The 25876-nt window shown below is 46.6% G+C and overlaps 1 protein-coding gene across 1 annotated transcript in view; it reads left to right on the top strand.

The window, feature by feature from the left end:
• Positions 1-25215, top strand: part of LOC147120435 (death-associated protein-like 1.L) — a 47603-nt gene extending 22388 nt beyond the window's left edge. The window contains exons 2-4 of the mRNA XM_085983858.1: positions 13562-13640; positions 17421-17475; positions 24584-25215. Of these exons, the coding sequence (XP_085839984.1) occupies positions 13562-13640; positions 17421-17475; positions 24584-24694 (245 nt within the window). The 3' untranslated portion in view covers positions 24695-25215. The remainder of the gene's footprint in view (positions 1-13561; positions 13641-17420; positions 17476-24583) is intronic.
• Positions 25216-25876: the final 661 nt, after the last annotated feature.

Below are 25876 nucleotides of genomic sequence, written 5' to 3'. Positions count from 1 at the left end.
AGGCAGAACTGGAAGAACTTGAACGATCGGGTACTGTCAAAAGTGGACTGGAGTGAGTGGGCCACGCCCATTGTTCCCGTCATGAAGTCTTCACCAAGTAACAAGCCAGGGGGACCGGGGAAGGTCCGCATCTGCGGAGACTTCAAGATCACAGTGAATCCGGTGCTTCACACGGTACAATACCCGCTTCCGCGTATTGAAGATATCTTTGCTTCGTTGGCTGGAGGGAAACACTTCACCAAGATAGACCTGGCACAGGCATACTTACAAATGGAAGTCGAGGAAGAGTCGCGTCAGTACCTCACCATCAACACACACAGAGGCTTGTATCGTTATAATAGACTGGTTTTTGGGGTAGCTTCGGCTCCAGCAATTTGGCAGAGGGCCATGGAGCAGGTATTACTAGGAATTCCAAGCACGCAGTGTTACTTAGACGATATCCTGATTACGGGAGAAGACGAGGAAGAACACCTCACAAATTTGAAACTGGTGCTCACTAGGTTGAAGGAATATGGCCTTCGAGTTAATCGCAAGAAATGTGAGTTCTTCCAAAAACGGATCTCGTACTGCGGTCATGTCATTGACCGAGAGGGGCTGCACAAGTCACCTGACAAGATAGAAGCTGTCGTGAAGGCCCCCGCTCCAGAAAACGTATCACAGTTAAGATCATTCTTGGGGTTGATTAATTATTATCACAAGTTTCTGCGAATCTATCCACGGTGCTGCATCCGCTGAATGCTCTGTTGCGGAAAGAAGTACCATGGAAGTGGAGTGAGGAATGTAAAAAGGCCTTTCGCAGAAGCAAGGCGTTGATTACCTCTGAAGAAGTGTTGGCTCATTTCAACCCAACGTTACCTTTTCGTCTAGCTTGTGATGCTTCCCCCTATGGAATTGGAGCAGTACTCTCACACAAGTTACCAAATGGCTCGGAAAGGCCAGTGGCATTCGCGTCCTGATCATTGACCTCCGCGGAGCGAAATTATGCTCAAATAGATAGGGAGGCCCTCAGCCTTGTGTGGGGCATAAGGAAATTCAATCATTATCTGCAGGGCAAGAAGTTCGCATTGCTGACAGACCACCAACCGTTGGTGTCCATATTCAACCCTAACAAGGCCGTTTCCACCATGACAGCGCAAAGGTTACAGAGGTGGTCCGTGTTACTTGGGGCACACCAATATGACATCGAATACAAAAGGCCCAAACAGCATGGAAATGCTGATGGGTTATCGCGCTTGCCATTGCCGATAGTAGAAGAAGCGACTACAGTGGACCCGGTAGAGATGTTCCACTCATCCATAGTGGAATGTCTACCAGTAACAAATTCGATGATCGAAAACGAAACAAGAAATGACCCGACTCTCTCTCGAGTCTATGATTTAACGGTGGAGGGATGGCCAGCACAGGGCGAACCAACGCTGCCAGCATTTTTGCAGAGAAAAGAACAGCTGTCAGTGTGTCGAGGAACCCTGATGTGTGGATCTAGAGTGGTGATTCCACCCAAACTTCAACAGAAGGTGTTAAAGGAGCTGCACGAGGGACATCTGGGTGGAGTGAAAATGAAGAACCTAGCAAGAGCGTTTGTGTGGTGGCCAGGCATTGATGGGGACATCGAAGAAATCACTAAGAGCTGTCTAGGATGCCAGAAGGTCCAAAACGCGCCACCACAGGCTCCTCTGCATCCATGGGAGTGGCCCTCATCTCCTTGGCAAAGGGTACACATCGACTTTGCTGGTCCATTTATGAACTCAATGTTTCTAATAGCGGTGGATGCACACTCCAAGTGGCCGGAGGTAATAAAGATGTCCACCACCACCATGGAAAAACCATCACCGTGTTAAGGACCATGTTTGCTAGGAATGGGCTGCCGGAACAGATCTGTTCTGATAATGGACCGCAATTTGTGTCCGAAGAATTCAAGAAATTCTTAAAGAGCAATGGGGTTAAGCACTACACGTCAGCCCCATACCATCCCGCCTCCAATGGATTGGCTGAAAGGTTTGTCCAGGCCTTCAAGAAGGCCATAAAGGCCATGGGTAATGAAGCCATTAACTTACAACATAAGGTGGATAGCTTCTTGTTGGCGTACAGGAATGCAACACATGCGGTCACAAATCAAACTCCCGCCATGATGTTTTTTAATAGACGACTAAGATGCCGGCTGGATTTGCTTGAGCCAAACGTCAGAAGGGACGTAGAGAACCGGCAATTCCAGGGCATGAATGAAAGGCCAACTAGATCTTTTCAGATAGGTCAACAAGTTTTGGCCCGGGACTACCGTACCGAGAAATGGCAGCCTGGAACTATTGGAAAAAGGCTAGGGCCGTTGATGTATACGGTGGACATTGGGGACAGTATAATAAGGCGCCATGTTGACCAGATCATAGGGTCAGCCACAAATGGCCAACCTACTCCACCACCTTACACGGTTAATGTTGAGACAGAGATACCCAGAACACCTACCTCCGATCTGGTAATACTGGAATCAGATGAACCTGACACTGTCCTTCAAGCCGAATCGACCTTGCCAGAAGCACCTACTACCCCGCCGGGAGTTACGACACCACCGAGGCGTTATCCGGACAGAGTCCGGAAACCTCCAGAGAGACTGAATCTGTGAACTGTCTTGCATAAAGTTGTATATATGTTATAATGTATGTTTAATGGGGAATCAGTATGTTGTAAGCTAAAAAGGGAGGATTGTAGTGTATGTAACCGTCCACCTTTAAGAGAACTACTTTAGGTGTTGCACTACTTTGTTGGCTTCTGTACACTGTAATACCGACAGTGACCACACCGGTATATAAGTGCTGTGTCAAGATTTATTGGGCAGATTCGCCCTGACCTTCGAATAGTAAAGTCCTGTTTTAAGTTACTCTGGTAGTCTGTGTATTAATTAACTAAACAACCCACAGACTTTACAGAAACTAAGTCACCTAGTATTGGGTAGAGGTGGCTGTGATTTAAGCTGAATTGGTGTGAAATAGTACTTCTAGCAGATAAGAGGACCAGAGCAACTGACACATGGTGAACGAGTGTACACTAGTTTTTCTTATCCATAGGGGGAAGAAGGGGACAACCAAGGACTCACATTTTTTTCTTCTATAGATGTAGGTCCATAAGTCTCCATCCTTTATATTAAAAATTAAGCAAAAGGTATTGTACATAAACTACAAAAATTTCTATACAAACTAATTTAAGCAATGTAGTGATGAGTTCCCATCTTAAAGTAGTTATTAATGGTGTGTGAGGTGTTCTGATCATTTGAGGGGCAATTGATGTTTAACTCTTTTCCTATCCAAAAGTGGCTTCCTGCTGTACAAGTAGACAACTTTGAAGGTATGCAAAAGTGGCACAAGGTATCTCCCTCTGCCTTTCTTCCTCCCTCACTTCCCCTTTCTCCCACTATGGGGAGGCACCTAGATTTACTTGACTTATTCCCATGAAGATATGGCTGAGATTGGTAATTTGCATATAGAGTAAAATTTGTAAAGGCATATCTGCTTTTTTTTCTCTCCCTCCCTCCCCCCCCCCCCCCCCCCTTCCTCCCGGTCCCCTTCATGAGCCTGTTGAGCCATTCAGTTAGATCATGCCTGATCTGTAGCTTAATGCCACTTACCCAGCTCAGTTCTGCAACCCTTGATGCCTGTGTCTTAATTTTAAAATGGAGATGGATAGATTTTTCAATTGACTTAGACTCAACTTTTTGGGGGGGGGAGGGGAGAGAAGAGTTTCAGATTCCCACTAATAGCCTAGCTCTAACTTTAACGTCATGCCCCCCTTATTTTGAACAAACACTCACCCCAAGCAGAAGAAATCGTTTCTCATCTTCCCTATTAAATCCTTTAAATCTTCTTAAACACCAAATTGATCACCCCTTAATCATCTATACTAGAGAATCCTAGTCTATGCAACCTGTCCTCATCATTAATTCTTGGCTGTGGTATCATTCTGGTGAATCTGCACTGCACCCCCTTCAAGGCCAATATAGCCCTCCTGCAATGCCGTGCCCAGAACTGAACGCATTACCCTAAATGGGGTCTAACCAGAGCTTTATATAAATGTAATGTAACTTCCAGCCCCCTTGGATAAACACCAACATTTTATTAGTCCTCTAGCTTGATCTCTGTACTTGGACCCAATTTGGGCTGTCAACTGACCTTATAAACCCACCAACTTCCACAACTACCTGAAACACATAGAAACATAGAGCAGGCCATTCAGCCCCTCGAGCCTGCTCCACCATTCAATGAGATCATGGTTGATCATCCAAACTCGGTACCCTGTCCCTGCCTTCTCCCCATATCCCTTGATCCCTTTAGCCTTAAGAAATATATCTAACTCCTTCTTGAATATATTTAATGATTTAGCCTCAACTGCCTTCTGTGGTAGAGAATCCTGCAGGTTCACCTCTCTGGGTGAAGAAATTCCTCCATCTCTGTCCTAAAATGGCTTACCACTTATCTTTAGATTGACCCCTGGTTCTGGACTCCCTGGCCATCGGGAACATCCTTTCCTGTGTCTAGTCCTGTTAGAATTTTATAAGTTTCAATGAGATCCCCTCTCATTCTTTTAAACTCCAGCAAGTATAAGCCCAATCGACCCAATCTCTCCTCGTACGTCATTCCTGCCATCCCAGGTATTAGTCTGGTGAATCTTTGCTGCACTCCCTCCATGGCAAGAACATCCTTCCTCAAACAGGGCGACCCAAAACTGCACAATACTCAAGGTGTGGTCTCGCCAAGGCCCTGTACAACTGCAGCAAGACATCCTTGTTCCTGTACTCGAACCCTCTTGCTACGAAGGCCAACATACCATTTGCCTTAACTGTTGTTAGATCTGTGATTCTGAGAGTATGATGTTTTTCAATAACTACACGGATGCTGTAACTTAACAATCAACAGGTATTTACTGGAGTAGGGTAGTCTCCAACACTTGAGGGTACAGAGGCATGCTCAAGGCTCATATACAGGTGTGGTCACTGCTGGTACTACAGTATACAGGAGCTGTAAAAGTAGTTCTCTCTTAAAGGTACATACACTACAATTCCTCCCCTTTTAGATTAGTAGTACCCATAATATTCAAATAACAATTAACACTTTAACATGTACATTAAATAACAATAGTCCATTTATAGATTCAGTCTTTGGGGCGGCTTCCTGATCCTTTCGGGATAGCGCCTTTCCTGAGGTTCTTGTTCTTGGTTGCGGAGGCGATTCTGGCCCCCTTTTCGTCTGTTAGTTCATCGTTTCCACTGCTACTGGTTCGGAGGTAAATGTTACCGGTATGTCGGGTTCATCCCCAGGTACGTGAGACATGGGGTTGACTCGTGTCCCTGTGACGCTAAGATCTGATCGACGTGGCGTCTCTCAATGTTCTCCCCGACATCCACTGTGTACATTAATGGCCCCTGCTTGTGCATATCGTTCCGGGTTGCCATTTCTCTGTTCGGGTAGTCACGGGCCAAGACTAGTTGTCCTACGTTGAAGCTCCTTGTCGGCTTCTCGTTGATGTGCTGGAATTGTTTATCCTCAACATTTCTTCGCACATTTGTCTGAGCAAGTCCAGACGAGATCTCAACCTTCGGTTAAAAGAACATCATGGCCGGGGTCTGGTTGGTAACTGCATGTGTCGCGTTTCGGTAGGCTAATAAGAAATTGTCCACCTTATCCTGTAGTGGAATTTCATTGTCGCACATGGCCTTTATCGCCGCCCTTAAGGTTTGTACGAACTTCTCAGCCAATCGATTTGTGGCTGGATGATACGGGGCGGATGTGTAATGCCTTGCCCCATTCCTTCTCATAAATTTCAAAACTCTTCGGACACAACTGTGGTCCATTATCAGAGCAGATCTGCTCTGGCAAGCCGTTCCTGGCAAATATGGTCTGTAGGACTGCAATCGTTTTCTCCGTAGTGGTTGAGGGCATTTTTATCACCTCAGGCCATTTCGAATGAGCATCCACTGCTATTAAGAACATTGAGTCCATGAATGGACCAGCGAAATTCAATATGCACCCGTTGCCATGGAGAGGAGGGCCACTCCCATGGGTGTAGAAGGGCATGTGGTGGTGCATTTTGGACCTGCTGGCATCCTGAGCAGCTCTTGGTTAGGTCTTCGATTTGTTGATCGATTCCCGGCCACCACACAAGCCCTAGCAAGGCTTTTCATTTTCACCGCCCCCCCCCCCCCCCCCCACACCCAGATGACCTTCATGAAGCTCATTTAGCACTCTCTCCCTTAACTTGGGTGGAATCACCACTCTGGATCCACACATCACTGTCCCCTGGCATACTGACAGCTGTTCTCTTCTGGATGAGAATGCTGGCAACAGTGAGTCGCCATGTGTTGGCCATCCCCTCACCGTCAAATCATATACCCGAGACAGCGTCGGATCATTGCGGGTCTCCTTCTCTATCCGCGTTCGTTACTGGCAATCGTTCAATTATTGACAAATAAAATATCTCGATAGGGTCCACTGCCGGTGCTTCCTCCACAGTAGGCAGTGGCAGGCGTGATAGCCCATCAGCGTTTCCATGCTGTTTCGTGCCTTTATATTCTATTTCATATTGATTCGCCCCTAGAAACAGGGACCATCTTTGTAACCGTTGTGCAGTCATCAGTGGAACGCCCTTCTTAGGATTAAAGATGGAGACAAGTGGTTGGTGGTCAGTCAGCAAGGTGAACTTCTGCCCATGCAGATAGTGGTTGAATTTTTTACTCCCCATACTAGGCTGAGGGCCTCCCTGTCAATCTGGGCGTAGTTGCGCTCGGCTGAGGTTAGTGACCGAGACGCAAAGGCTACTGGCCTCTCCAACCCGTCTGGGAATTTGTGCGACAGCACCGCTCCAATACCATAGGGTGATGCATCACATGCCAAATGAATTGGTAGTGCTGGGTTGAAATGGGCCAACACCTCTTTTGATGTAATCAATTCTTTGCACTTCTGGAAAGCTCGTCTACGTTTGTCATTCCACTTCCATGGTACCCCTGTTTGCAGTAGGGTGTTCAGTGGGTGTAATACCGTGGACAAATTTGGTAAGAACTTATAGTAGTAGTTTACCAGCCCGAGGAACGACCTCCGTTGTGTCACATTTTCCGGTGCTGGAGCCTTGACTACTGCCTCAATCTTTTCAGGGGACTTATGTAACCCCTCTTCATCGATGACGTGGCCACAATACGAGATCTGCTTCTGGAAAAACTCGCACTTGTAGCGATTAGCTCGTAGCCCATATTCCTTTAATCTAGTGAGCACCTTCTCCAGGTTGGCGAGGTGATCACTGTCATTTTCACCCGTGACCAGGATGTCGTCCAAATAACACTGGGTCCCTGGAATCCCTTGCAGGACTTGATCCATCGCCCTTTGCCAAATAGCTGGAGCCGATGCTACCCCCGAACACCAGCCGGTTGTATTGGTAGAGACCTTTGAGTGTTCATCGTGAGGTATTGTTTCGAGGCTTCTTCTACCTCCATTTGCAAGTACGCCTGGGCTAGATCAATTTTGGTGAAGCGTTTACCTCCAGATAGCGAGGCGAAAATATCCTCAATCCATGGAAGTGGATATTGTACCATGTGAAGGACTGGGTTCACTGTCACCTTAAAATCCCCACAGATGCGGACCTTCTTTGGTTCCCCAGGCGTATTTCTCAACGACCTCTTCAATACAGGAACGATGGGTGTAGCCCACTTGCTCCAGTCTACTTTGGACAGTACTCCTGAACGTTCCAACCCTTCCAGCTCTGCTTCGACGGCTGGTCTGATCGCATAAGGCACTGGTCTGGCCTTAAACTTTGGGCTTGCATTTTCCTCTATTTTAATCGTTGCTGTTATGCCTTTTAGTGTTCCGAGTCCCTCCTGGAACACTTCTTTTGCATCAGTTAGCATTTTTGACAGTCGTCCAGGTGTGACGTCGTCATCCTTTTTGGCGTCAACCTTCAGTGCCTGTATGGAATGCCAATCTAATTGTATCTTCCGGATCCATTCACGTCCTAGCAGTGGTGGTCCTCCCTCTGGCAATACATATAGGTCCATTTTTAGGTATTTCCTGGCCTTTGTATATCACTTTCACCCTTATTTTTCCTTTTGGGGTAGACTTTTTGCCCTGTGTACATCTTCAAGACAATCTCTGTAGCTTTCAAGGGTATATGTGAAAATAGCCGCTTGTAGTCCCTTTGGTTTATGACTGTTAGGGCTGATCCTGTGTCCAATTCCATTTTCACTTGGACTCCGTCTATCTTGAGTGTAACCCAGATAATCTGGTGATCCTCCATTTTGGTTACCTTATGTAGTTTCAGACAACCCAGCTCCTTGCTTCCGGAGTCTGTGACACTTTTCTGTTCGTCTGAACTACTGTCCATCACCTTATGTACCTTTTTGTACTTCTCCTGTGGAGATTCCTTGCTGTTGGTTTTCTTCCCAGACCTGCAGACTCTTGCTATGTGTCCTGCTTTTCCACACTGTCTGCACACTTGGTCCTTGAACCAACAATCCTTCTGGTTGTGTGTTCTGCTGCAGCGATAACACTTCCCTGTTCCATAGGACATTTCATTGGTGCCATATTCTTGCGGTCTCCGTTGTATCTCTGCAGCGCCCCTTGCGGCTGCTTCGTGTGATACTGCCATGCTGAAAGCCTTGTCCAGCTTAAGATCTTTTTCTGATAGAAGCCGTTTCTGGGTTCCTTCACTTTGAAGCCCACACACAAACTTGTCCCTTAATGTATCTGCTAGTCCCACTCCAAACTGGCAGTGTTTCGATAGCTTGCGCAGTTCCGTTAAGTACTCAGCATTGCTTTCGTCTTTGTGTTGGTTCCTTTTATGGAACTTAAATCGTTCCGCTATCAGCAGCGGTGTGGGGTTTAAGTGGTCCTGTAGGATTTCTACTATGCTTTCAAAATTCTTATTCACGGGCTTCTCTGGGGTTATTAGGTTTCGCAGTAACCCATAAGTTTTTGCACCCATGGAATTGAACAAAACCAGTGCTTTCCTAGCATCTGGCACTTCATTCGCCCTGCAGTACACCTCCATACGTTCCACATATGTCGCCCAATCTTCGACTTCATTGTCGAATGTAGAGATACTACCGCTCTTCGGCATCCCTGGGTGTGATTTTTAACTGTCCAAAATGGCATCTCCCGCGCTTTCCCTTCTTCTCCGCTGGCACAAAATGGCGTCTCCCGTGCTTTCCTTTCTTCCCGCGCTCGCCCTTCTTCTCCGCTGCAGCTTCTAAAAATGGCGTCTCCCGCGCTCTTCCTTCTCAATGGCGTCTCCCGTGCTCTCCCTCCTTCTCCCCGTGGACACTGTTCAGCCCTTGAGCCCTGGCTGTGCTCTGCGCGGTTTTTTCTGTGCGCCTTTCCCGTTTCCGCCGCTCAGTCCTGAACCCGGCTGCTGCTTTACCCTCTCTCCGTTTTGTTTTTCCTCTATGCCGCTCGGTTTTCAACCCCCGGCTGCGCCCTGTGCGCTTCACCCTCTATCTTACCCTGTCGACGCTGCTCGGCTTTTTCTCTGCCGTCGGTCGGCTCCAGCCGCCGCTGTCCGGGAAGGGTCTGCGCTGTACCTGTCGTCGGTCTGTTGCTGATCGTCGTGGCTGGGGAACCAAGCCCGGCTCTCCACAGCCTCCCCTGCGATGTTCGCTCTCTGCCGGACGACTGGGTGGTTGCTCGTGGTCGACGCCCGTGCTTCTGGCCTCGAATTTCTTCCACCGCCCTCCCGGAGCGAATCCTCGAAGGGAAATGCAGAGTTGCAGGTAGATTCGAATCAACACTCGTCGCCACTGTTAGATCCGTGATTCTGAGAGTATGATGTTTTTCAATAACTACACGGATGCTGTAACTTAACAATCAACAGGTATTTACTGGAGTAGGGTAGTCTCAAGACTGAGGGTACAGAGGCATGCTCAAGGCTTATATGCAGGTGTGGTCACTGCCGGTACTACAGTATACAGGAGCTGTAAAAGTAGTTCTCTCTTAAAGGTACATACACTACAACTGCCTGCTGCACCTGCATACTTACCTTCAGCAACTGGTGCACAAGGACACCCAAGTCTTGTTGCACTTCCCCTTCTCCCAATCTATTGCTGTTCAGATAATCTGCCTTCCTGTTTTTGACACCAAAGTGGATAACCTTGCATTTATCCACATTATACTGCATCTGCCCAATCACCCAACCTGTCCAAATCATACTGGAGTTTCTCTGCATCCTCCACAGCACATGCGCCCACCCAGCTTTGTGTCATCTGCAAACTCGGAGATATTACATCTAGTTCCCTCGTCTAGATCATTAATATATATTGTGAATAGCTGGGGTCCTAGCACCGATCCCTGCGATGCCCCACTAGTCACTGCCTGCCACTCGGGAAAAAGACCTGTTTATTCCAACTCTTTGCTTCCTGTCTGCCAACCAGTTCTCTATCCAAGTCTACCTTGCCCCCAATCCCATGTGCCTTAACTTTACATGCTAATCTCTTATGCGGGACCTTATTGAAAGCCTTCTGAAAGTCCAAATACACCACATCCATTGGTTCTCCCTTATCTATTCTACCAGTTACATCCTCAAAATTCCAGTAGATTAGTCAAGCACGAGTTACCTTTTGTAAATCCATGTTGACTTTGTCCGATCCGGTCACTTTTTTCCCCCAAGTGCTCTATTACATCTTTTATAATGGACTCTAGCATTTTCCCCACTACTGATGTCTGGCTTACCGGTCTATAATTCCCTGTTTTCTCTCTACCACCTTTTTTGAATAGTGGGGTTACATTAGCTACCCTCCAATCCATGGGAACTGTTCGAGTCTATAGAATTTTGGAAGATGACCAGCAATGCATCTACTATTTCTAGGGCCACTTCCTTAAGTACCCTAAGATGTAGATTTTCAGGCCCTGGGGATTTATCAGCCTTCAATTCCATCAATTTCCCTAACACCATTTCCCTACAAATACTGATTTCATTCAGTTCCTCCCTTTCATCAGACCCTATGTTCCCTGACATCTCTGGGAGGTTATTTGTGTCCTCCTTTTGTGAAGGCAGAACCAAAGTAAGCCATTTCTTTGTTCCCCATTATAAATTCCCCTGATTCTGACTGCAAGGGACCTACGCTTGACTTCACCAATCTTTTTCTCTTCACATTTTTTATGTTCCCTGCAAGCTTACACTCATACTCTCTCTTCCCCCTCTTAATTAATACCTTTGTTCTATTTTGCTGAATCCTAAACTGCTCCCAATCCTCAAGTTTGCTGCTTTTTCTGGCCAATTTATATGTCCTCTCCTTGGATCTTATGCTATCCCTAATTTCCCTTGTTAGCCACAGTTGAGTCACCTTTTTTGTTTCATTTTTATGCCAAATGGGGATGAACAAGTTCTGTAGTTCATCCATGTGATCTTTAAATGTTTGCCATTGCCTATCCACAGTCAACCCTTTGAGTAACATTCCCCAATCAATCCTACCCAACTCGCACCTTATACCATCGTAGTTTCCTTTATTTAAATTCAGCACCCTAGTCTGAGTCAACTACTTCACTCTCCATCTTAAAGAAGAATTCGATCATATTATGATCGCTCCGGCCCAAGGGGCCTCGCACAACAAGATTGCTAATTATTCCTTTCTCATTACATAATACCCAGTCTAAGATGGCCTGTTTCCACCCTGCTCCTTCACTTGCTTCACTTAGTTTCTGTCTTTGCATCTGTTCTGATGCTACCTTCCATGCTGGAGCTTCTGAAGTGTCCTTTCGTTCCTCAGCCAAGAATTGCACCCCCCTCCTGCAGCTGACAAGGCCCTGAACCAGGACTATTCAATTTTCTTGTGCTTCTACCCTACCCTTACCCCCACCCCCAGAAAAAAAGATAGGATTCTTCCTTGTCCTCACCAGCCTCTGAATTTGACAAATCATCTGCCATTGTTATCCAACACCTCCTTTTCCCCCTACCAATTTCTGAAGGGACTCTTCGTTCCATAATGTACTAGTTCACTTTGATCACCCTAGAAACTTTCCCATGGAGGTGCAGTCCTTGTCCATTCAACTTCTAGACCACTGTCCAGGGCCCAAGACGAGTGAGCAATTGCATATGCTGCTTCCAATCGTATACTGTCTTCAGTGTAGTCTCTTCTATATTGAGACCAAATGCAAGTCAAGTCACTCCTTTGCCATACACTGTTATGTTCACAAGTGTTGCTTGTTACTTCAATTTCCAGTCTCACTTTGACCTTCTACACAGTGCCTATGAAACTGAAGGAACAGCTCTTTGTTTTAATTGGGCATTTTAAAGTCCTCTGGCCTTCAATAATTTCTAACTTTTAGCTATAGTTCTGCCTTTCTATTTGACAAGTGTAAGTGGGATGGGAGTGCCAGTGTTTAGGGGTTGCACCCTTTGTGTCGGTCTGCTTTTCCAATTTTTCATGCTACCATTTCTACCTGCCTCATCCTCTTTCCCACTCCCAATATTAGCTTTCACACATTATCTTGTAAAGTCTGTAATTCACTCTCTCATTAATGCATCTGCCATTTACCATCTCCTGTTTTCCACTTGAGCACTTTACATGTCATTTTGTCCTCCTCTTCATTTGTTCTGTTCAATTTAAAAAAATTTAAAAAAAAACTCCAGTTCACATGAAATGTCAATTCATCTTTCTCCACAGATGATGTCTCATGTGAGTTTCCCATCATTGTTTTTCTTTCAGAATTCCAACATCTGCAGTTTTGTGCTCTCCTTGATCTGCTTTTTGAAATGTATTCACTGTGTAGGCAAACCGTGCAGTCAACTTGCATACAAAATCCCACCAACAGCATCCCAATAAATTACCCAACTATTCTGTTTTAGTAGTGTTGGTTGAGGGATTAATATTAGCTAGGACTCTACAAGAACACTTCTCTTCAAATAGTGCCACTTGAACAGGGCTTTGGTTTAAGAGATGATCCCTTTAACAGTCCAGCACTCTCCCAATCCTGTAAGTATCAGCTAGATTATGTATCAAGTCCTTGAACCCATGACCTTCTGACCAAAGTGAGCGTGCAGCCACTGAGTCAAGCACACATTTCTATTATAACCTGGAGGCCCCTTGCAACCTGCCTCCATCACGTGTGGTCCTGGACGTCCATTTAGGTTTTGTCTGGCTTTTTGTTGACAGAACTGGGAGTAGTGCTGTTCATTCCTTTTGTAAGAGCAGAAAAGGAAACAGCATTCCCAGGATCAGCCATGCAATATTAAAGCACTTTCAAATGTAACATTAATAGAACCTAGTTCTAGCACTCTTGCTCCACTTTTCAAATCTGACTGTTGGAAGTTGCAATCAAAAGTTTATCCTGTGTGCACTTGCATCATGATTTGAAACCAAGCATATCCAGTGTAGACATATCCTATCAGTCCATGATTTTTTGATCTGTCTAGCCTGTGAACAGAATTGGTTGGAATTAGTACATTTAAATGTGGCATATGGCAGGGTTAGTGGCACTATCACTTTGAAGTTTTAAGTAACTATTAGCCAACAAACATCTAACCTGCTTTATAAGACCTATTTGGGCCACTATAGAAAGAGAATATTATACACTGAATTGCTGCTTATTTTCTACTCTAGGTAGTGGTATGAAGGTTGCCAAAAAACAAGAGGAAACTAAAAGTGACCAAAAAATGAGGAAATGTACTCCAAGCTCAAGGTAAATGACTCTACACCCTTTTCTGATTTGTGCTTGAACAAATAGACAAGGCAGCTTGCTATCTGGAAAAGATGGTGTGAAAATATTATACTTTTAGTCCTGTAAGCAATAGATATTTGGGACATGCTGAACTGAGGCAGGTTCTTTGTCTTCAGAGCAATCTTTCACAGTTGGTGAGGCGGTGGCAAATATTCCATCTGAGGCCAGAGTCATTCCTATTCCATGATATGGCTATTGGTTCACGCTTTTCTATTCATGGTGATAGATACCTTCATTATTTCTCCTAAGGTGTCCACCAATATATCCAACACGCTGAACAAATATTTTGTATCAGTCTTTACAGTAGAGGACACTAAAAATATCCCAACACTGGATAAACAGGGGGCAAAGGGGGGGGGGGGAGGAGCTAAAGATGATTAAAATCACTAAGGAGATGGTACTCAGTAAAATAATGGGACTTAAGGCGGATAAATCCCCTGGACCTGATGGCCTACATCCTAGGGTCTTGAGAGAAATGGCGGTAGGGATTGTGGATGCATTGGTGATTATTTTCCAGAACTCCCTGGACTCAGGAAAGGTCCCGGCAGATTGGAAAACTGCTAATGTAACACCCTTATTTAAGAAGGGAAGTAGACAAAAAGCTGGAAACTATAGACCAGTTAGCCTAGCATCTGTGGTTGGCAAAATGTTGGAGTCCATTATTAAGGAAACAGTAACAGAGCATTTGGATAAACATAATTTAATAGGACAGAGTCAGCATGGTTTTATGAAGGGGAAGTCATGTTTGACAAATTTGCTTGAATTCTTTGCGGATGTAACATACAGGGTGGATAAAGGGGAACCAGTGGATGTAGTGTATTTGGACTTCCAAAAGGCATTTGACAAGGTTCCACACAAAAGATTACTGATCAAGATAAGAAATCATGGGATTGGGGGTAATATACTGGCATGGGTGGAAGATTGGCTATCTAACAGAAAACAAAGAGTTGGGATAAATGGTTCATTCTCGGGCTGGCAATCAGTAACTAGTGGTGTTCCACAGGGGTCAGTGCTAGGACCCCAACTCTTTACAATCTATATTAACGATTTGGAGGAAGGGACCGAGTGCAACATATCCAAGTTTGCTGACGATACAAAGATGGGAGGGAAAGCAGTGAGTGAGGAGGACATAAAAAACCTGCAAAAGGACATACAGGCTAAGTGAGTGGGCAGAGATTTGGCAGATGCAATATAATGTTGGAAAGTGTGAGGTTATGCATTTTGGCAGAAAAAATCAAACAGCAAGTTATTATCTAAATGGAGAGAAACTGCAAAGTGCTACAGTACAAAGGGATCTGGGGGTCAAAAAGTTAGTATGCAGGTGATCAGGAAGGCCAATGGAATCTTGGCTTTTATTGCAAGGGGGATGGAGTATAAAAACAGGCAAGTCTTGCTGCAGTTATACAGGGTATTGGTGAGGCCACACCTGGAATACTGCATGCAGTTTTGGTTTCCATATTTAAGAAAAGATATACTTGCTCTCGAGGTGGTTCAGAGAAGGTTCACTCGGTTGATTCCGGAGATGAGGGGGTTGACTTATGAGGAAAGGTTGAGTAGGTTGGGACTCTACTCATTGGAGTTCAGAAGAATGAGAGGCGATCTTATCGAAACATATAAGATTGTGAGGGGGCTTGATCGGGTGGATGCGGGGAGGATGTTTCCACTGATGGGTGAGACTAGAACTAGGGGGCATAATCTAAGAATAAGGGGCTGCCCTTTCAAAACTGAGATGAGGAGAAACTTCTTCACTCAGAGGGTAGTAAATCTATGGAATTTGCTACCCCAGAGAGCTGTGGAAGCTGCAACATTAAATAAATTTAAAATGCTCTGGTTTCCTCCCACAGTCCAAAGATGTGCAGGTTAGGTTGATTTGGCTATGATAAATTGACCCTTAGTGTTAGGGGATTAAATACGTGGGGTTACGGGGGTAGGGTGGGATATGTGTCGGTGCAGGCTCAATGGGCCGAAATGGCCTCTATCTGCACTGTAGATTCTGTGATTCTGTGTGAGATAGACAGCCAGAGAGCTGTGGAAGCTGCAACATTAAATAAATTTAAAATGGAGATAGTTTCCTGGCAGATAAGGGAATTAGGGGTTACGGGGAGAGGGCAGGGAAGTGGACCCGAGTCTAGATTCGGATCAGCCATGATCCTATTGAATGGCGGAGCAGGCCCGAGGGGCCGTGTGGCCTACTCCTGCTCCTACTTATGTAATGGAAAGGTGTTTTTTCTAGATACTTTTACCTCTATTGTATGATATTCCATTGTGTCCAGCATCTATTCTATTCAGAGTTTGTGGGGTGACTTCAGACCTATTGGTACCTGGACTATTACTGAATTATTTGTTGGTTGCTGACATGAAATAGGACATCTGGAAATGTGTGCCTTATTGGGTTACTGGTTCCCAATTAGAATTTTAAATTTAGTTGTAACATACCTCCAGTTGAATTTAATTGACACTGCAAGTTTCTAGCATGGGGAAAATTTCACATTGTGTTAAATTTCGTCTTGCAGTTTACTCATCTTGCAATGGATTAGCTGTATTTGATTTGAATATTGATTGAGACTTACTTGGAGTTTTTCAAACCTAAAGTGACCTGAATTTCATCTAGGTCAGGAAATTGTTCAATCACTTTAGCCACTGCCATACCGAATTAGAATGTCGCTTACCCTGTGATGTAATTGCATGGAGAAATTGGGTTGTCTGTAGTTGGTCACTTCCCCTGGTGCATGGACTTGAAGCAAGTTGGTAATACACCAGCAAATAACTACATGCATGGTTAAATACTTCCTATATTGCTTGCAGGAAAGTTGCCCGGGGACGATTTGAGGCCCATTTCACCTTTGTTATGGCTGGTCCAAGTCTCCACCCTTTTTAGATGATGGCATATGCAAGATTCCCACATGGAGCAATTCTTGGACAAATCCGCTTGACTGCAGCACACATCTAGCAGATGAGTGAGCACCAGTCTTTATGCATCACCTCTGTAGGCTACAGTACAATGGCATGAGAACTCCTGAACTGAGGAAGGCTTTACTGGTTCACTTTTTTTGGGTGACTCTAGCACAGGAACACTACAGAAACATAATAGGACAAAAATGTACATTTCTCCTTTCTTCCCACCCCCCCCAGAAAAAATGTATGTGTAGTTTCAACCTTATTCTGAATTTAAAGTTTGAAGGTGGTTTTGTGGACTTTTTCTTTCAGTCCTTGTTTAAATTGTGAACTGTACACAACATGCCTGTAATATTCTTTGTAGGTGTTCCATCTATAAAAGGGCAGAAAATATTGCAGGCCATTCAGTCCAACATTCTGGTATAAAGTCATATTTGAATGCATGGCAACTGGTTTGTCATTTAACTCTGGATTAAGTCCTTGGATGCGTACCTATTACATTTTTCTTGATGTCCATTTCTTCAATCTCCTGAACTTACCTTTGCTGCCAAGAGACAGTTGGGTGACCTGGTCCAGTCCTCTGCAAAGGCCCTCTTTTAAGCTAGTACTGCAAGGTGCAGATTCCTTTGTTTTCAACAAATGAGATTTCCTCTGCCCCCCCCCCCCCCCCTTCCATAGCCTGAGCATTAATACTCCAATGCTCAGTGCCTCCAAGTTTGTCTTTGTGGTTCTGGTTCTATTTTTCTCTTTGCAGTTTGTCATATTTTGCAGTTTATGGATCATAAACTTATCCAATCTCTAATAGTGATATAACTGAACTACAAAGTTTTCTATTTTTATTTTCAGTACTGCTATCAACTCGTCAAAAATGAGTTTTATCTTGGCTAGAACTATTGATAAGGTGAGTACTTGGATTCTATTGACGTTATTTTACTAGCATTTTTAATTCAAAACCAGTACACCAACCTGTGCACTTGCCAATTTTATGCTCAATTGTCCAGGCTTCCCATTCCCAAGTGGCTGTTGGATGAGGCCAGGATAAAGTTTGGTTGTAATGCCCACACCCCTCACCCCCCTTTATATTAAAAATAAATAATAATAATTTAAAAAATCCATGGTGCAATAGTGGGCTGGCTTCTAGCACTTGTTTTTAAAAGTAGCACAAGATTGCAAAAGCTTAATTTGTGCTTGAAATACTGCAATTCTTTTGTGCTGGTTATGCTGACTTTTTTTTTCTTTTCCTCCAAATCTATTATGAAAGGGCCTGTATCCAAGGCTATTTAGCATATTAATTAAGTATTGCATAATGGAAGATGTTGTGGTTGGCATGTTTTGTCCATCACTTGCATCTAAACTTTTTTTACAAGAAGAAATGGAATCTGAAACAGGCATTTTTTTCATAAAATGCCCAGTTCCTTCACCAACCATTATACTTTTGGTCTGGAGCTATTTCATGCCATTTTCCCATTTAGTTTAAAGGGACACTTCCTTAGCATCAGAATAATGCATTGTATGGTGTAATTATACATGCCCTTAAACAGCATAGTGCATCATCTGACCTCCCTTGAGCACCATCAAAGATACAATGGTATAAAGTATCAAATCAAATCAACTTTTATTGTCATTGTTAGTGCACAAGTGCAGTACAACGAAATGTAGGCTTGCGGCTCCCGAGAGTGTACAATTTGGATTAGGACACTTAAACATTTCAACATACATTTGTACATATATATTAGCATAAATATGACCATAATAAAGTGCATCGGCAGATGTGCAGGCTTTAGTGTTTATTTGTGGAGTTCAGGAGGATGACAGCCCTGGGAAAGAAGCTGTTCCTAAATCTGGTCGTACGGGTGCGAATGCATCTGTAGCGTCTTCCAGATGGTAGGAGGGCGAACAGACTGTGGCTGGGGTGGGTAGGGTCTTTGATGGACCGTGCCCTCCGTAGGCAGCGTTTCTGATATATATGTTCTATGGTCGGTAGCCGGGTGCCGGTAATGCGTTGGGCAGTTTTGACTACCCGCTGCAGGGCTTTCCGGTCGTGGGAGCTATAGCTGCCGTACCATACCGTGATACAGTTTGTCAGGATGCTCTCTATAGCGCAGCGGTAGAAGTTAGAGAGGATCGGGGGTGACAGATTACATCCCTTCAGCCTCCTCAAGAAATATAGGCGCTGCTGGGCCGCCTTCACCAGAGAGGAGGTGTTGAGGGACCAGGAGAGGTCTTCCGTGATGTGGACTCCGAGGAACTTAAAGCTGGCCACCCTTTCCACCTCCGCCCCATTGATGTGGATGGGGGTGTGACTTCCGCCTTTGGACTTCCTGAAGTCCACGATTATTTCCTTTGTTTTCTTGGTGTTAAGGGCCAGGTTGTTGTCGGCGCACCACTTCACGAGATGCTGGACCTCCTCCCTGTAGGCTGACACATCGTTGTTGGTGATCTGGCTTACTACCGTGGTGTCATCTGCAAACTTGATGATGGTGTTGGGACCATTAACAGCCACACAGTCGTGGGTGAAGAGGGAGTAGAGGAGGGGGCTCAGCACACATCCTTGTGGGGCCCCTGTTCAGGGTCGGGGGGGGGGGGGGGGGGGAGGTGTGGTTACCTAATTTGACAGACTGGGGTCTGTTTGTTAGGAAGTCCAGGGTCCAGTTGCAGAGGGAAGTGTTCAGGCCAAGAGTTTGGAGTTTGGTGGCCAGCTTGTTGGGGACGATAGTGTTGAATGCAGAGCTGTAGTCTGTAAACAACATTCTGATGTAGGTCTCCTTACCATCTAGGTGATTCAGTGCCGAGTGTAGAGCAGTTGTGATTGCATCCTCCGTTGATCTGTTTGCCCGATAGGCAAACTGGTGTTGGTCAAGGGAGGCAGGAACACTGGCTTTGATGTGGGCTAAGGACCAGTCTCGAAACACTTCATTATGATGGGTGTGAGTGCAACAGGTCGATAGTCGTTCAGACACGTCACAGCCGCTTGTTTAGGCACAGGAATGATGGTGGCGGTCTTGAAGCGTGTAGGGACTACTGCCTGGCCAATGACAGGTTGAAGATGGCGGTGAAGACATCAGCCAGCTGATCAGCACATTCCTTGAGTACCCGTCCAGGGATGCTATCCGGTCCAGTAGCCTTTCGTGTGTTCACTCTGCGTAGAGCGCCCCTTACGTCGGAAGTATTAGTCTAGTGAGGTATAGACAAGTCATCAAACCAGAGCCTAAAATTTACAAAGTCGCCAGTTAATTCCCTCTGGCCTCAACAAATATAAATACTTGGCGGGAGAAGGGAAGAGACTGAGAAACAGCAGGCAAACCAAGCCCCCTCTTGAGGGTGGGTAGCTGGTTGAGTTTCTGTTGGCATGGGCCAGATGGATGCTGCATGATGTGCCTCAATAATTCCGAGACCCGATGTTAGCGAAACAAAATAAGGCTTTTATTAACTTAGAAAGTAACACGTAAGAGAGAGAGGGTATCTTCCTTCTGGAGACTGAGGCCAGACTGAGCTAGCTTACAAAAGGGGCCAGGTATGGGTGGAGCCCAACATACAGCACATTCCAGTAAACAATACAATGAGGACTTGGGGGAAGGGAAATGACACTGAAACCGACCACAGTCACAGGCAGTGATGAATGGAATATTTCATCACATTCACCCCTTCTATAGATTTAGTCTGTTCGGGGGTTTGATAGTCCTCTGCGACCGACGTGGCTGTTGTGGTGCCCTGGGTGTCCCCGGTAGCCTCCTGGGTCTCTGCCGGGGGTGCCGCCAGGGTTGTTGAAGGGGTAGTTGGTGGGGGTGCCGTTGGTCGATGTTCTTCCGGGGGTGCTGAAAGAGTAGTGGGTGGGTAAGAGTTGCTGTGATCGTTGTTGCTGCTATTGCCGTGGTTGTTGTCGATGCCGGCTGAGGCGACGTCCTTTATGGACACTGTGTCCTCCCTTCCGTCGGCGTGCCGGACATATGCGTATTGGGGGTTGGCGTGGAGTAGGTGTACTGGCTCCACGAGAGGGTCCGTCTTGTGGCCCCTCACATGCCTTCGCACGAGTACCGGACCTGGGGTGGAGAGCCATGACGGCATGGATACGCCTGAGGTGGATTTCCGGGGAAAGACAAACATTCGTTCATGAGGCGTGGCATTAGTGGCCGTACACAATAGCGACCGTATCGAATGGAGCACATCCGAAAGGACTTCCTGCCAGCGGGAGATAGGGAGGCCCTTGGTCCTTAGAGCTAGAGTGACTGCTTTCCATACTGTCCCGTTCTCTCGCTCCACTTGGCCGTTACCCCGGGGGTTGTAGCTGGTGGTACGGCTCGTGGCGATCCCCTTGGACAGCATGTACTGGCGTAGCTCTTCACTCATGAAGGACGCCCCCCCTATCCGTATGGATGTAGCTCGGCATACCGAACAGGCTGTTGAGGCATTTAATGACCGTGGTGCTGGTCATGTCTGGGCAGGGGAAGGCAAATGGGAACCGGGAGTATTCGTCCACAATGTTCAGGAAGTAAACATTGCGGTCGACGGACGGGAGGGGGCCCTTGAAATCTAAGCTGAGCCGCTCAAAGGGCCGTGTAGCTTTGATTAAGTGGGCTCTATCTGGGCGGTAGAACCGAGGCTTGCACTCGGCGCAAGTGCGGCAGTTCCTGGTCAGAGACCGAACTTCCTCAATCGAGTAGGGTAAGTTACGGGACTTTATGAAGTGGAACAGCCGCGTGACCCCTGGGTGGCAGAGGTCGTTGTGGAGGGTCTGTAGCCAATCCCCGGTGGCACTGGCACACATCCCTCGTGAGAGGGCGTCCGGGGATTTGTTAAGGGCCCCTGGCCGGTAAATTATGTCGTACTCGAAGGTGGAGAGCTCGATCCGCCACCTAAGAATCTTATCATTTTTAATCTTCCCCCTCTGTTTATTATTGAACATAAACGCTACCGACCGCTGGTCGGTAAGTAGGGTGAAGCGTTTGCCGGCTAGGTAGTGGCGCCAGTGGCGCACTGCCTCCACGATGGCTTGGGCCTCCTTTTCCACGGAGGAGTGTCTGATCTCGGGCCCTTGGAGGGTCCTCGAAGAAAGCTACGGGCCGCCCCGCCTGGTTGAGGGTGGCCGCCAAGGCGAAGTCAGACGCATCACTTTCCACTTGAAATGGAGTGTTCTCGTCCACTGCCTGTAGCGTGGCCCGCTCAATATCCTGCTTAATGCTTTTGAAGGCGGCATGGGCCTCAGCAGAGAGCGGGAAAGTGGATGCTTTCAAGAGGGGGCGGGCTTTGTCGGAGTAGTTGGGGACCCATTGGGAATAATAAGAAAATAACCCCAGGCACCTTTTCAGGGCTTTGGGAGTGTTGGGCAGGGGCAGCTCCCGTAGGGGGCGCAATCGGTCGGGGTCTGGTCCGATTTCCCCATTCTCCACCACGCTGCCTAGTATGCAGAGGCGCGTGGTGTTGAAAACGCACTTGTCCTCGTTGTAGGTGAGGTTGAGTTTTTGTGCGGTTTCCAGGAACCTCTCTAGGTTCGAGTCGTGATCCTGCTGATTGTGGCCGCAGATGGTGACGTTGTCGAGGTAGGGGAAGGTTGCCTGCAAGTGGTGGTCATCGACCATGCGGTCCATCTCCCTCTGAAAAACCGAGACCCCATTCGTCACCCCAAAGGGGACTCTGAGGAATTGGTAGAGGCGTCCGTTCGCCTCGAAGGCGGTGTACGGGCGGTCCTCTGGTCTGATAGGGAGCTGGTGGTACGCTGACTTGAGGTCGATGGTGGAGAACACCCGGTATTGGGCGATTTGGTTCACCATTTCTGATATGCGGGGTAGCGGGTAGGCGTCTAGTTGGGTGTACCTGTTGATCGTTTGACTATAGTCGATCACCATCCGTTTCTTCTCGCTACCCCTTACCACTACCACTTGGGCGCGCCACGGGCTGTTGCTGCGTTCAATAATGCGCTCTTTCAGGAGCCTGTCTACCTTGGTCGCGATAAACCGCCTGTCCTCCCAGCTGTACCTCCTGCTTTTGGTCGCTATTGGCCGGCAGTTAGGGGTAAGGTTCGCGAATAGCGAAGGCGGCTTTACCTTCAGGGTAGCCAGACCGCGCACTGAGGGGCGGCTGGGACCCACCGTACTTGAGCGTGATGCTTTGGTGGTTGCACTGGAAATCCAGGCCCAAGATCACGCTCGCACATAGGTTCTTCATGATTAATACTTTAAAATTATCGTATACAGTTCCGTTAACGCCCAATTGTACCGTGCAGTAACCCAGAATGGTCGATGTCTGGGTTTTATCAGCCATAGAGATGGTACCCTGAGCAGGGACCACCTTTAGGGAGAGTTGCTGTGCCAGTTCAGGGTGGATAAAACTCTCCGTGCTTCCACTGTCAATTAAACATTTAACCCGGCACCCGTTTACCTCGATGTCCACCATTGATTTGGATAGCGGGTGCGGCCTGGTCTGGTCCACTGTGACCGATGCCACTGTAGGGCCCTGATCGATACAAGATGGCGTCCACGCTGTCTGCTCATAAGATGGCGTCCAAGATGGCCGCTCCCACGGCGCACACGCGGCGGTGGCGGGTTTTCCAGCGGTTGGTTTTCCGGCGGGGTTCCCTCTGCACACCTTCCCGAAGTGCCCCTTCTTACCGCACTTAAAGCAGGTGGTGCCTTTCGCCGGGCACAGGTTTCTGGTGTGTTTTGGCTGCCCGCAGAAGTAGCAGTTGGGTCCCTGATGCGTCGCGGCTGTCGTAGGGCTTCTGGGGGGAGAGCGGGGCCCCGCCGGTGTCGGGCTGCCGGGCGGGGAAGATGCCTTCCAAGATGGCGGCGCCCTCTGTGCACACGTGGCGGCCTGGACGGCGCGGGCTGAAGAGTAGGCGTCCGAGTTTCTCTGGGCCACATCCAGGGATCGCGCGGTGTCCGCAGCCTGTTTCAGGTCCAACCCCGTTTTTTCCAGCAGTCTTTGCCGGATGTAAGTGGAGCTGAGGCCTGTGATAAAGGCATCGCGAACAAGCTCGTCCGTGTACACTGCGGCTTTTACATCTCGGCACTTGCAGTCTTTGCCAAGCATTTTCAGGGTGCTTAGGAACTCCTCCATCGATTCCCCAGGTCGCTGTGCGCGAGTAGCGAGCAGATGCCTAGCATACACCTCATTCATAGGCTGCTGGTAATGCGCCTTTAAGATGTCGCAGGCGGCCAGGTACGTATCGGCGTCTTGGATGAGGGGGTAAACCCGGTGGCTTACCCAATTCCGCAGAATTCCGAGTCTCATCCTCGCAGCGTCCGTAGCGTCTTTGACGGCTGCGGAATTGTCCAGGAAGAATTCCATACACACAAACCAGTGTCCGAAGCGTGCTGATGCGTCCGGAGCATGTTGATCCAAATCCAAACGTTCGGGTTTCAGGAGTTGATCCATAGTGTTGAAAAATAAGTTAATAAAATTGATGTGCCTCAATAATTCCGAGACCCGATGTTAGCGAAACAAAATAAGGCTTTTATTAACTTAGAAAGTAACACGTAAGAGAGAGAGGTATCTTCCTTCTGGAGACTGAGGCCAGACTGAGCTAGCTTACAAAAGGGGCCAGGTATGGGTGGAGCCCTACATACAGCACATTCCAGCACATTCCAATAAACAATACAATGAGGACTTGGGGGAAGGGAAATGACACTGAAACCAACCACAGTCACAGGCAGTGATGAATGGAATATTTCATCACACTGCACTTGGTCCAGACCCATGTAAGTGAGATGCCTTCCCACTGACCCCGAGAACCCCATCTGTGGTGAATGTTGGAGGACACCAGGTGCAATCACAGCACCACCACAGATTGTGCCTGTACAATTTTGGTGGCTTTTTTTTAGTTTTTAAAATTCCTTAGCAAGCTGGCTGTGGTTTCATTGTTTCCACAATATGCAGAATATTCAAGCAATCCACTGCACAAATGCCTTGAAATAATTTCCTTTTGATCCTGCACCCCTAAATGAACCCTTCAAAGAAATTCTTTTGCAGTTCTTAACATAGGCTCATTACTCATTGTTTTTATTTCCTCTTAGCTGAGCCGTAACTTTCCATCTGTAATTGCACATCAAAAGCCTCGACCTGCTCTGGAGAAGATTCCACTACCTAGACAGTTACATGTTATTCACCAGCCACGCAAGTGTTGAAAGAAGTCAAATCAAAGTGGTTGCCAAGTGTACATCCTGCAACAGTCACCATGTAGATTGAAGAAAGCAATACATATTTAAAATGTGAATGCCACTCTATTCTATAGCTGCCCAGAACTAAAGCTCTTAACAGGTATCATTGGAAAAGCTGTTATAAAACTATCCTGATCAAATGAGACCTAGGTCCAATATGTTTGTCACTTACAAGGCTGCTTCAGTGTATCCTGGGCTAAGTTTCTGTCTGATTTATTGAAAATGAACTTGCAATAAGGCAGCTGTTACAAATAGACACAATTGTAGTGCAATTACCCTTTTTTAACATTGAAACAGTCTTCTAGAACTAAATGACAGTTGTAAGTAGCAGTGCTACAGTAATTGAAGTTTCAAAGAATATTTACTTCCATTTGTAATTTTGGCTTGTATCCAGAAGTTTGGAGAAGGCACCAAATGAGAACTTGGCTGTGTTTACCCTGCACCCACCCCCCCCCCCCCCCCATTGCTAATAAACCACATTTTTTGACACGCACAATGGTGTTTGTTTCTACTTTCCATCTTTACTCCTCCACCCTTCAAAAATATGAATTTAAAGTAGGGCATTTTATTCCCTGATCAAATTGGTTGAATTGTGGTGTCTCCCACATGTTACTAGTTCTCATGATGAGCAATGGTCTGTTCAGCTAAAATCAGCAAATATTTTAGACATTGCTCAAGCAATTCTAACTTTAAAATTCCCTTGCAATTTACTAAGACTTTAAATGTCATGCACAACAAATGTTTAGGCATGGTGTGGTATGAGGGCTGGTACTTGTGATACACCATCTGACCCTGGCGGTGTTGTGGGGAGCGACTGACCACCGATTAGACATGCCTCCCTGTTGCAACTTGAAAAATCCAAGGAAATCACAAGGTTAGTGACTTGTTTACTCAATTAAGCCAGTTTTGAATAGATGTGTTATCCAGGCTGGTGAATGAAGCCTGGCATTTAACTCTACTTTGGAAAATTAACCAACATAAACCACTGTTCCCTGATGCATGCAAGTTTTATATTTTACAATCAAGAACTGGCCTCAACTTAGTAATACATTTCCTGACACCAGCCAGGACAAAAGTCTGCTTGATCGGCAGCCCATCCGACACCATCCAGGACAAAGCAGTCCACTTGAGCAGCAGCCCATCCCCCCA

The sequence above is a fragment of the Somniosus microcephalus genome, chromosome 4 (genome assembly GCF_052327205.1).
Source record: "Somniosus microcephalus isolate GS21.2 chromosome 4, FLI_Smic_1.0, whole genome shotgun sequence".
Classification (NCBI taxonomy): Eukaryota; Metazoa; Chordata; class Chondrichthyes; order Squaliformes; family Somniosidae; genus Somniosus; species Somniosus microcephalus.
Note: the sequence above shows the minus strand (reverse complement) of the source record. Positions and strands in the feature narration are given on the sequence as shown.